Source organism: Equus przewalskii, chromosome 4 (genome assembly GCF_037783145.1).
Source record: "Equus przewalskii isolate Varuska chromosome 4, EquPr2, whole genome shotgun sequence".
Lineage (NCBI taxonomy): Eukaryota > Metazoa > Chordata > Mammalia > Perissodactyla > Equidae > Equus > Equus przewalskii.
Genome location: NC_091834.1, coordinates 94,066,212 through 94,079,766, shown reverse-complemented (window position 1 = coordinate 94,079,766; position 13,555 = coordinate 94,066,212). Strand labels below are relative to the sequence as shown.

General features: G+C 38.3%; 1 protein-coding gene across 4 annotated transcripts in view; it reads right to left on the bottom strand.

Annotated features, from left to right (window-relative positions):
- Positions 1 to 13,555, bottom strand: part of AGK (acylglycerol kinase) — an 87,088-nt gene that overhangs the window by 51,084 nt on the left and 22,449 nt on the right. For all 4 annotated transcript variants that reach the window (XM_008526725.2, XM_070617992.1, XM_070617991.1 and 1 more), the window contains 3 exons: positions 8,381 to 8,420; positions 5,593 to 5,672; positions 739 to 814 (listed from right to left, as the gene is read on the bottom strand). In XM_008526725.2, coding sequence (XP_008524947.1) covers positions 739 to 814; positions 5,593 to 5,672; positions 8,381 to 8,420 — 196 coding nt within the window. The remainder of the gene's footprint in view (positions 1 to 738; positions 815 to 5,592; positions 5,673 to 8,380; positions 8,421 to 13,555) is intronic.

Genomic DNA, 13,555 nt, shown 5'->3' with positions numbered 1-13,555 from the left:
TCCCCTTTCTCCCATCCCTGGAGGCAGACAACTGGAAGACCCCATCTCAGACAAGGTGGAGAAGAGAGTTCAACACTACATGGTAAATTGGACTAAATGACTTGTAATCTCTATGATTTAATGAAAGGGGGTAATATTAAAAATAGATAAACCATAGACTTACAAACATGTTAACAGAGTGATTTTCACCAAATACATGTACTTATGTATACACCACACACGTTACTTAAAAGTCAACAAAGCAGAGTCTTGAGGCATCTTCTGAAATAGCACATTTCCTTCTACCTTATTTTTGTCCCCTTTTCTTCTTACCTAAATCTTGCAAATTCTAAAGCTTTACCATTTAAAATTCCTCATCAGAGATAATTCCTCACCAGAGAGAAAATATTTGCCTGTCTATGGAACTACCAAGAAATTAAACTAATTTTTAATGTTCAAGAATTCTTACAGCTACAACAACTTTCATCTTCCAAAAGACAATGATTCCACATCCTATCTTTCAGATGAAAGGAATCACGTTCATGCCTCCATCTAATTCTATTCTGAAAACGAAAAGCTGACAATGCTTTGAAAAAACAAAATTGCTTTTATTAATTATCAGAACAAACACACAACATTGATTTCTCTGTTCTTGTCTTCTTAAGTGATTAAGTGACTTCTGCTAAGAAGTCAAGAGAAGAGGATATGTTGTAAGGAGTGGTAACCTGGATAAAATCAACACTCTGGAGCAGTTCTCACCTTAACAACAGTCACGTCCATGCCAGATAAGTGTAAAATCGGGGCAGCATTTTTTTCAAATAGAGTCCTGGCTTTGCTGTAGACAAAGGAAAAAAATACAAATATTTTAACAAAAGTTCTCAAGAGGAAGAAGAAAAATCCCAACCATCTTCTCTAGAATAGAACAAGAAACAGACTAAGGAGCACAGGTTTCCTTTATTTGTTCAAGGATAGGAAGTTTAACAACGAGTGATGAGTTTCTATGGATAGAAACGGAGACTCTTTCACGCTGGGCCTCCAGGAGTTACCCTTTGTCTAACACAACCAGCTCTTATCCATTTGGGATGCTTACAGTTCACAGTGGTTCCTCGAGACGAAGAATGTACACTAGATACGGCTCCATGCAGGCAACAGTGTTTGATTCCTTCAACACATATTTACTGAGCACCTACTCTGTGCTAGACACAGATTTAGGAGCTGGATACAGTGGGACGAAGCAGATAAAAATACTTGTAACTTAAGTATAAGGCATTAAGTCCTCATGGAACTTATTTATATTCCAGTGGTGGAAGGAGAAGAATGTATTTACTACAACATTTTTCAGATGGCCTGAAGGAATGATTGAACCAAACAGATATTGCTTAATTCTAAGTCAATGGACACAACCTTTGGGGTAGAAATACATCATTTTTAACAATTTCAAATACTACGGGTATCTCTATCTTTTGACTTTTAACCTTGTAGTGAAATCCCTGGAGAAAGAGCAAAATTCTTTTCCATGAAGACAGAATTTCTGCTAGGAAAGGGAAAAGTTCAAAATTACCTAATGTAACTATTGGATACTCAGCAGCTTGTCCGACATTCCCAGGCACAGTCATGCCCTTCTCTGTGCTGCCCTATGACTCCACACACACCTCTGTTAGAAGCTTTCACATAGCACGATGATCGGTGATTTGTAAAATAGTCTTTGGGACTAGATTGGAAGTCTTGCAAAAACTGACACCAAATCTTATTGACCCTTGAATCCTGGCCTCTAGCATTATGTTTGCCACACTTAGAAGATACTCAATAAGTATCTGATGAATTAACGCACAAATGAATGAATGAATAAACTCACCCTAAACGCAGACGTGAATTCTGAGGAAAAGGAAATGACACAATTGTGATGTCTTGTAACAACAGAAATGATTAAACAGGCTTACAAGAGTTTGCGTGTTTTAAAAGTATCATGCACATCATTCTGATAGTGACTCTTGTTCAATTTAGGTCAGGATTCAAAACAACAGCCTAGGAATCAAGGAACACAGAAGCTGCAAAAAGTCCCCGCTGGCATAGTCTCAAAGTTGAATAAATGCTAACCATACAATCAGTTGACTTGTCTTTCACTCAAATATTTTCAACTATCACATCAGAAGACAACAAACAAAAACTAGTACTTTCAAAACAATCAATGCCAAACATCTAACATTTACATCCACATTTACTCAATCCTCTTTCAAAAAGATTTTTTTTTTTTTACCAGTGATACATGCTTTGACTTTCTTCAGAATACTTTATACTAGAAAGAGATGCAAAGGTAGATAATGAGGAGCATGTATAGTTAGAGATAGATCAAATTTAACATTCTTTAAACTAAAAAGAATAACCACCAATTAGCAAACAGAAGACAAAACATTTTTTATTGTGATTAAAGTAGAAATAGAGAAGCTTGGACAAATTTTCAGAAGAACCATTCAAAAGAATATCTCACACCAAGGGCCTACCTGAGCAGGTAATAAGCAAACTAAACAAATTTCCATACCTTTTCTATGGCTCTGAATGCTTATCAGAATAAACATGAAAGGCTAAATGGAAATGCCTCCTTCCCTGCTCACCATTTCTGGGGCTTAACTCAACAATAACGGGCTAAGCTAGTGACACTACAAACATTTCTCCTCCCAGGGTTGCTTTCATTACTAGATTGATAAGAAAGGATCACTTAGAAGTGGATCACATCTATCTCTGAGAAGCAAAACTCTGGAGAAGTCTCAGTCTGCTATATTAATCACTTCCAACCAATCTGTAAGCTCCTCCAAGTTAGCTGAAGATGTGAACATGTGGGCCTTTCTGTGATGTCATGGCTACAGAAAATCTCTAAAATGAAAGTGAAGACATTTTTTTTCCTTCTTCCATATAAAAAGCTGAAAAACAAGTGTTACCAGTAAGAAATGCATCATTATTATATAATTAAGGGTGAGATAGCACCAGAGCTAAATAAAAACTTTAATACTTAGAGCAATTTCCAGGTTCACACACACACAAAAAAATTTACTCCTTAACATATTATTTATTTATGCTAAACACAGTTACCTTATTTCTTAAAGCTCTTATGTAGTTTTAAACCAGTACTACATAATGAAATAGCTACATGATAAATCATGAATTGTGTCAGGACAGAGCCAAAATGACAAAAATAGTCAATTAAATAGTGAAAGCTTTCAAAAAAGATGCTGGAGAGCTTCCGAGTGGTTGCTTCCTGGAAGAATGTGGGCATTCACCTTGTTAAAGGGGACAATGAATTTAGAAAAGAAAGACTTTCCTTAGCCTCACCTTTAGATAAAAATATTGTACTCTTATACAAGAATCCACCTTTAAAAATGCAAATACATTTACATGTAAAAATGTAAGCAGAACCTAAAACTGCTCTAAAAGTAGTTTATTAGTTTTTTTAAATGTACATATCTCTTAGAAGTAGGAACTCAAAATGAATGATTATAGCTTAAACAGCCATATATTTCTTCATTAGAATGAGCAAGTTACTAACTTACTAGGTCTCTAAAGGAATAGGACTTAGAACAGTTAAATTATGGTAGGCAGGAGAGGTACAGGCACCTTTGGGAAGAGAGGGAGAGCAAAGTAGAGAATGTTCTCAACCTAGTCTATGGTTCAACAAAAACAGCAGCTTTATTTCTTTCATCCAGTGCTTACTATGAAATGGAAATAATGCTAACACTTCTTGGCATTATCTCATTTAATCCTAAAGGCATCTATTCCATATGGTAATTTTATAATGTGTGTGCTATTACTTTTCCCATTTTACAGATGAATAAGCCGAGGATTTACGAAGTTAACTCTCACAGTATCATGGAGCAGCAAAGAGTATAAAGACCTGGTCCTTCAAACTCTGAAGCCCAGATTTCTCTGCTAGCTTCTGCCATAGGTCACCACTGACTATTCAGTTATCTTGGGTGTTTTGACTGCGTTATTAGGACCCGTCCATTTGTTGGTATTAAACAAGAATGATCAATAGGCATTATGACTGGTATGTTTATAGGGGAGGCAAGTGGCTCCAACAAAGCCAGGCAAATATGATTCAATTCGGCAGAGGACTGAAGCCAATTTAGACAATCTATAGGTAAATATCTTAAACTACTGAATTACAAAGAAATAAGTCGTCACTATCTGTGAAACCACACTCACTGCCTCCCAAAAAATGGTGAGAGAAATTTATTTCAGAGCCCCTGTGGTTTACTTCAGACAATATTAACCTTATAACTTACAAGCTGGTCCAAACTATTCTTTTTGTGGTTGTTCTTGTTATCTTAATGTCTTCTGATTCAGATCTTATAGGATCCAATCTAATATGTATTTATTAATTTACTCATCCTCAGAAAAGACAAAAAGAATTTTTCTGGTCATTAGGGAGAAAATAAAAAGTATCAATCTTTTTTCAATTCTTACTATTTTTTTAAAATAACTAAAAAGTCTAAATGATTTATTCTAAAAGCCATCGAGGTCTTTTTATTCACCTTTCCAACTGATTTGCATCTAACTAATACTGTAAAAAAAATTGTTTTGCTCACTGTAGTTTTTTAATATTCATAGACTTTTTTTTTTTTTGAGGAAGATTAGTCCTGAGCTAACTGCTGCCAATCCTCCTCTTTTTTTTCCGAGGAAGACTGGCCCTGAGCTAACATCCATACCCATCCTCCTCCACTTTATACGTGGGATGCCTACCACAGCATGGTGTGCCAAGCAGTGACATGTCCGCACCCGGGATCCGAACAGGCGAACCCCGAGCTGCCAAAGCGGAACGTACGCACTTAACCGCTGCGCCACAAGGCCAGCCCCCTGCAGACTTTATTTTTTAGAGCAGTTTTTAGGTACACAGTAAAAATGAGCAGAAAGCACAAAGAGGTCCCTCATACCCCTTGCCCTGCTACACACACACACAGCCTCCCCCACTTTCAACATCCCACATCAGTGTGGTACATTTGTTACACTAAATGAATATGGACACATCATTACCAACTAAAGTCTCAACTATTCTTCACACCTTAATTCCTACAATTCCTCACATGACTGTTCCAGCCCAGCCAGAGCAGTTTACTGACTGTCCTATAACAGAGCAACAGACACAACTGGTCACTCCTGTCTCCAGGCCCCTGGCCCTGGGCCACTTCCTCAGTTGGGAAGACTGTGTGTTCTCCCTCTGCCTACCTTCAAGACCTAGGCTCACTCCTTTTGGAAAGAATGTTTCTGATCTCACAAGTCCACAGTGCTCGTGGCCATCTCTGAACATCTGGTAATAGACACGGCCTAATAATTTACATCATAGCAGCAGGAGTTGCTCCCAAGGAGGCAGATAAGACTTGTTTGAGAGTGTTAATTCTGGAATGATTATTAAACTTCAATTAGACAAGTTTGCTAAGCATCAGTTAGCTTTACAGTTATATCTCATTAACCATTATTTCTACATTACAAATGAATCTTATTGCTGGAAGGGAATGGAACCTAGTTCTTCCGATTCCATACAATCCAACCAGCTGCCTGATATTCTGTGATTTTTTTTCCCTTAGACAAACTGATTATGTAACAAATCACACACTGAACTACCCTTTGCAAGCTGCAGGATTGAGAAAGACGGTTGCCTTCTTCACTTGTGCATTGGGAGGAATGAGTTGACTGCCAAACACCTAAAAAGGAAAAAAGAAATGTTGTAACTAAATGTCCTTTTATCCAGTTATTGATCACATATATTCTTTCATTCTAAAAGAATTTACTTCCAGTAGATATGCTATTTACTCTGGGGAAAAAAAATATTCATTATTTCACATTGACAATAACACCATAAACAACAACAAAAGTGTACCATTATTTATACAATAAATAAGACAATAAGCTGAATTTTGTATTATAATAAAAAATCCTGCTTCACCTACTAGAGGTAAGTAACTTTTCTTTTCTCTATAAAACGTGGCTAGGTTTACTATAAACACATAACTAATAAGGCCACAGCCTATCAGAAGGGAAATTAATCCATTTGTCTTTAGTTTTCAGAGTATCATCTTTTTCTCCTCTTTATTACTAAAGCTCACTCATAAAGAACCTTATGCTACCAATTAATTTTCATATCTTTATACATATAAAAATAAACCTAATACTCTGCCTCCTCTTCTTTGCAACCTTGTATAACTAAATAGCATCAACTGGCACAAGAAATGTCATTACTACTAACTAAGCACCTAGTATTTGCCACTTTCGCACACATTATTTTTAGTGCTCAAAAACCTAGGAGGTATTAAATATTCTCATTTTAATAGATTAGAAAATCAAGATTCAGAAAGATTAAGTCACTCAAAGTCACACAGTTAATAAATTACAAGCCTAAAATTTACATCTAACTCCAAAACCCAAACCTCTTCTACTCCATCAGCTCTAAAGAGCATACAATGGATGAGGCAGAATGAAGAGGCACAGAGGACTAGATGTGAGTCAAAATTGGAACTTTTGGGACCTATTGCTATATAACATACGGATGAGAGAAGATGATCAACAAAAAGAATGAGAGCAGGAAAGCACCAAAAAGGGCTAAATTTCAAGTCTTAGATGGTGGGGAGAAAGTCTGGGCCAAGAAGGCAGAATTCAAGTACAGAAGTACAAAGTAAAGAGAGGAGAAAAATGAAAGTTATAGCAAGATTTTTCTTAAATAACTGACTCTAAATCCACAATCTCCCTGACAGTCCCTTGGGGATCCTTTCTCTCCACTCTCTATTTCTTGCTTTAAAAAAATAAACTTGTTCTGAAGACTTGAGAAAGATGTACTGTTTCTTTGTAAAAAGCTTCTGGTACATTATAAATTTCTACTGTTTTCACTCTTACTGAATTAGACCTTAACATTTTGCTGCCAAATCTCCAATTATAATTTGTTCTTTTTCCATCCATGCTATTTCTGGAATGTAGTCAGAAGTTATTTAATTAAGCAGGTTCTCTGGCCTACCAGGTTCCAGATCTACAGTTTCAGATTGTCCTCCTCATCCTGGTTCCTTAGTCTCTAGAATTCTTACCTACTTGCAACTCAAGTCTCATGTTTACAGTTGGTTAAGGAGTTTATGTAAGACTATAGTGAGTTCAGTTATGTGAGATTAAAAAAATCATATTCTTTCAAGAATTTAGGCTGTAAAGGGAAGGACAAAAACAGGAAAAGAAACTAAGGGAAGCTATAAGGATGAATTCACTTCCTTTCGTCACATGAAGAAGCTAAATGTGTGCTGGGAAGCGGAGAACTAGAAGGCTGGGAAGAGGTACATATATGAGAGGGAGGACATAACTAGAGGAACATGGTCTCTGAAGAAGTAAGAGGAAACGGAACTCGGAACAGAGGTGGAGGCATTTACCTTAAATAAGAAAGAGAGGACCCTAAAACCCCTCTTCCTTAAAGAGAGAAAGAAAGGGTTCCCCACCCAAGAGAATTTTCCAGTTACCAATGGAAAATTAGCTTGGGGTGGAAATCACCTCAAATTTAATATTAAAGTTTATTTGAATTGATTTCCAAAACCACTTAGAGCCATATGAGATAAAACAAACAAAAAAGTAACAAATTCTTAAAACGCAGATTCAGAGAGGAATTTATTAAGACTATTGTCATTGTCACCCAGGAAAAGATTTCAGAAACAAACATGAGGTTTGCCACCCTACTCTCCTACTAAACACATCATACCTTTATCATTTTTTACTTCACATGTTTCTTTTTTGGTTATTTCTGATATTATAAGCTTAAATTATATATAACAAAAAGGCAACTCAGTCATGAAAATTCATCTGCAAGCTATAATGTACAAATCTGGAGGGGAAGGAAGAACAAAAATGTGACAAACTTGAAAGGATTCACAATTCAACTATAACTAACACACTCAGATGTATGAATATTTAAGTGCAGTATCATGGGACTGGGATAACAATGCACATGGTATGAATCAGTTGGGCTAAGGAGACAGGCTTTAAAAATATGAATCAACAGTTTTAAGAAGATTTGACTTTGAGCGGTAACACCTGCTCTGAACTGATATCTTTGGGGATTACTTGGATCGGGAATGATAATTTGGATTGGGGACAACCACAGCCACGAACAAATTCCCAGGGCTCCAACCAGTCCGCTTCTGTGTTTTTAGGACTAATCCAGAAGTAAACAAGTCGAAAAGGGTGGGCGTTAGCGCTGCTCTTCACCAGATGGTTAGCTTCCTCGAGTTCTATTCAGAGCTGGCTCTCAGCCTGATTCATCCAAATAGGAGAAAAAATACCCAAACAGCACTGATGCAAGGCACTGTGCAGGACCGACCAGCCTGAGTTTTCTGCACAATGGAGATAAGGCGGGTTTTAATTCTATCACAGTAAATGGCATTACCTGAGCTTCTTCACAGGCTGCTCTCCTTAGGAGGTTATCACTATTAAAGTAAACAAGAGAGAACGAATATTAGCTTTAATACGTAGGTTGAGATCCAAACAAATAAAATTTGTTTTCTTTTTTGAAAATATGTTTAACTCTTCCCTATAAAATACCCAAGTGAAAGTTTCTTAAAAATCTGTAGCAAATCATGGGCGTATTTGAAAAATATTTTCCCTGAATGAAATCCGGTGTTAAGTGTTTCCATATCATGGTGGGCAGAATAACACCCACTCCCTCTAAAATGGCCACAGCCTAATCCTCAGAACCTGAGATTATGTTACCTTACTTGACAAAAGGGATTTTACAGAGATGATTAACGTAAAACGTGCTCATGTGTTTATGCCATTTATACCAAAGGAGTACTTTAAATGGCTAATTGCCGACCTGGCTCCAGAATTTTCTCCTCTTACGAGTCAAATCTAACACATGTTGCTAGCACTGCTAAGATCATGATTTCAACTTGGTTAACAACAGTTAAGAGAACTAATACCCAGAAAGGATGAGCAATACACAATTTATAGCAAAGAATTAAAAGGAGAAAAGGGTTATTTCACTTAAATTCTCTTTCTAGACCTTTTTCATAACATCGAAGACCTTGAATTTTGCATTTTTACAGTAATTCTAATCTAATTTTGATATTTAAGGTTGAACTAAAAGAAATCAAACAACCTTTTGCTTTTTGCCATAGTTGCAGTCAAAGGCTGCTCAATGATTTTCTTCCACAGCCAGGCTGGAGAACAACCCCTAGATTTCACAGAGCAGTCAGCTTCAGTAAGAAAGCACTATCCAAGGGGAAGCACCAGTGCTGCCCATCTGAAACCTCAGACAACGTTCCATTAAAATAATGACGCCAGTACCTCAAAAGCACATGCTGTCCTATAACAAAGATTTTAGCAGGACCAACCCCTTGTGAAGTCTGGCCCACAAGCTGCCTTTACTGCCAGGGTCAGTCCCCCCTTGTTTGAGCGACACTGCACCACTATGACCCTGTTGCAAAAGGGAGCTGTACAAGCTTCTCTCCCCTCCCCCACCCAAGAGTCACAAATATTCATGTTTTGCTCTTCTCCCACATGTCTCTCCATCAATTGCTCTCAGTGAATCATATCAACAAATATGTGTATATATATATATACACACACACACACACACAAGATGAGGTAAACTGAGGACACAAACTAGTAAAATATTTAAAAATAATTAACACGTCGATAACCCTTTATAGTTGACTTGATTACCTCACAGTCATGACCTTCTATACAATGATGAAGTAAAATACTGAATCTTCAGTAATCACTGGATCACGAAACAAAACTAGGTTCCTTGTAGTAATCTGGGCATTGTCACTGGATCCCCCGGTACTGGGCTAATCCTCAGTCCAGCTTCCACACTACCCCGAGGGTACCACTTCCAGCCTCACATGACTGTGCTCCTCCAAACTCACTTGCTTTAATCTTTTTTCCTAGTCGATGAAATAACCCGTGTCTCCGATGTCTTATCCTACGAACCCAGCCTGTGGAGCCTCCTTCGGGTCATGAGTAGACACCATCTTCCTTACTGCATTTCAGCCACACTGATTCCTATGGACCCAGCTGAAAAGAGAATAGCCCCAACTATATAGAAGAATATGGGTATTCTTGGATCATTTTTTCCTAAATTCTTTTTTGCTAGAAGTAAAATTTTGATGGTTAACTTGTGATTAAGTACATCATTAAAGAGCTCAGCTCTCTTGAGCTTACTAATCCTGCTTGATTCATCAGAGTGCTATTCAAAATCAAAAGATTTCTTGATAGTTAATTCCTTGGATCTTAACGTACCAAATGGAATATGCTGTCAACGCCACCTATGAGAAAGCCAGACTATGTACCAATTTAGATACTACAAAAGAAAATCTCATGATAATCACACTTAATTTTTTTAAATATCAAAAATGCTATTAATCATCTTGATCTTGCTCTCTGAACCAAGCCATTTCTAAAAATCAAACATGTCCTCAAAAAAAAGGATTGCTCCCATTGATATATTCTAATAGTCTAGAGCAAGCTCTGAAAACTATTTCAAAAAAGAAATTCCAAAAAACGTTTCAGTAATGGCAGCATTATTTCTTATAATTTCTCATTCGCTTATTGGAGTAAGAGAAAAAATAGCTTAAATTTCATAGAGCCAGACACTATGGCAGCTGTTTTCATAAACCTTTAAACTTTTTAACACCTTGCAAGGCAGGCATTATATTCTCATTTTACAGATGAGGAAGTTGAGGCTCAGAGAAGGAAACTGACTTGCCAAGGTCACTAAGTGGGTGAGCTGGAATTCAAACCCATGCCAACCCGACACTAAAGCAAATGCTTTAATGCTTTTTCTTCCTAACTGCAGACAATACTGAATGGGCAATACTCATGCAGATGTATGCTTTACAGCACACTTATTAAATTAATCACCTTACTTCCTAGTCTCTTCTAATATAACTTTCTTCTGTTTATTTTTTATTTTATTTTTTTAAGATTTTATTTTTCCTTTTTCTCCCAAAGCCCCCCAGTACATGGTTGTGTATTTTTAGTTGTGGGTCCTTCTAGTTGTGGCGTGTGGGACGCCGCCCCATCATGGCTTGACGAGTGGTGCCATGTTCGCGCCCAGGATCCAAACTGGCAAAACCCTGGGCCGCCAAAGCAGAGTGCGCGAACTTAACCACTCGGCCACAGGGCCGGCCCCCCTAATATAACTTTTAAAATTTACCTTCACATAATGTTTTTATAAGTTCAGGTGCGAAAAGCTCCCAAAAGTAGTTGGTGAAACAAACTCTTTTAACACAAAATGTCAGGTATGGTACAATGAACAAGATTTGGTCCTGACCCGAAGCTGCTTAGGATCAAGAGGCAAAGAACAGCTCTTGGTAAATATCGGTGATATAGTAAAAGACGTGTTTCTAGATAAACAGTATGCCAGGCACTGTGCTACGTGTCTGGGATATACTGTTGAACCTCACGAGGTTCACAGTTTAGAAGGGAAGAAACACGATTCAACAGGCAATCATCATATGATTTGACTTTCACGTGCTCCCTAAAACAGGCACAAAATAGGGTATCTAACCTAGCCTCAAGGGAATTAGAGAAGGCTTTTTTACCAGAAGTGACAGTGAAGTTGAGATCTAGGGGATTATAAATAAAAAGTAGCCAGGAAAAAATAGGGAGGAGAATGTAGGCAAAGGAAACAGCATGTTAAAAGCCTCAAGTGCTAGAACATGACCAAGATAGGAAACGGCAAGTAGCTCAGGACAGCTGGAGGCAGCATGCCATGGTGGGGAGCAGCGAAAGAGGAGGCTCAGGAGTGAGGTACAGGCCAGATCACCAAGGGCCTTTTAAGCTATTTAAGGAATGTGGATTTTATCCTATGGGCCATAAGAAGCCATTAAGGGGTTTTAAGAAGAGAAGTGATGTGATCAGATTTACACTGTAGAAAGATCATTCCGCTTGCAGTGTGAAGAAGGCAAAGGTGAAAGGGAAGCCTGAATCCAGGGACACCAGGGAGGTTCTTCAGGAATACAGGTCAGTGAGGATGACCACTGGAACCAAGATGGTGCAATGCGGACTGAGAGGACATATTCAGCAGACATTTAGGAGGTAAACTTAGCGGCTGGCTTGTGGGGATTAAAGGGAAGGGAGGGGTCAAAGATGGTGCCCACATTTCTGCCCTGAGCCATCCAGCGGAAGGTGCTACCATTCACAGAGATGGAATGCAGCAGAAAGTACAGGTTTAGGAGGGAGGAAGCTGCGTTTAGTTTTGGATGTGTCGATCTGAGATAGTGGTGAGAGTCCAGGTGGAAGTGTCCAGGGTGCAGCTGGAAACACGTCTGGAATTCCAGACAGTGATCTTGACTAAAGATAAATGGTAACAGACGGGATGCGAATGGATAAGATTACCTATATGAGTAGGTGAGAAGTAGAAGCAGCAGGAAGAGACACCAGGAGCACTGGGACAGTTGACAGGGAACACCAAATCAATCTCCAGTAAATTGAGACTGCACCCCATTTGAAAGCCAAAGGAAAGATGTGGTGGATAGAGGAAAAATGTTCTCTCCCATCGTGCCCTTGATACTGCCTCTATTCTTGGCAAACTGTCTGTTTTGCTGTTCCTAAAAGACACAGTGAACTTTACCCCTCCAAGGATCTGATCATTTTATCCCCTTTCACCTTAAAAAAACAGAAGGCCAAACACAATACCATCTACCCCCTTACCCCACCACACACAAAACTGTCTTATCTTTCTTGTCTTATCTTTCTTCCTTGATTATAAATATCTGGAAGTCACAGATAATTCACCCTTTTCTCTTCCACAGCACACAGCACAGACTCAAGCAGATGAAAGGTACTAAATAAATACCTGTTTAATAAATAAGTGACAAATGTTTGAACAGGAGAGATTGACTCACTGTGCTCAGGCAGGCAGACTTTGTGCTGTAGGAAAAACTTAAGGTTATTCTTCGTATGAGTATTTGGCATTCTTAAACCAACAGATCATCTGGGATGGTTCTTCAGTGTGATTATCACCAAAGGGCAAGAGGAGGGATCACTGTGATGCAGTACCGGAGAAGACGACAAACTTAGCGCAGTCGTGGGCACTTTACCAGATCAAGAAGAGCCAAGGGTCTGTGTGTGTGTGTTTGGGGGAGGGTAATGGTCTAGTATCCTCTAGAAAGACTAAGTGAGGAATTCTTTTCAGTAAACCAGGAAGCATCACAAGAATTGCTCCAGAGGCTGAGTCTGCTATCAGAGAAATTCCAGATTGCCAATGCGTCAAGAATCTGAATGTGAACTGAAGACCCTGTTATCAAAAAAAACAAAACAAGTACCGTACATAAATTCAAAGCCCATGCTCCTTCTACTACATCATGCTGTCTCCTGAGAGAACTGAAGTTTAAGGCAATTTAAAAGAGGTGCTACAAAATGTAGTCATATTAGAAAGGGTCCCTGAAGATCTGCTCAGTACTAAAATGCAGGTTCTTTCACAGAAAAAATTAGAAGCTTCTGGATTAGAAAATGAAAAAGTCTGCTGATGTCACTCTGCCGGAGGCTTTAAAAGAATATGAACATGCCTGCTACCACAGGAAACGGGATGCTCTCAATTTATTGTGAGTCATAA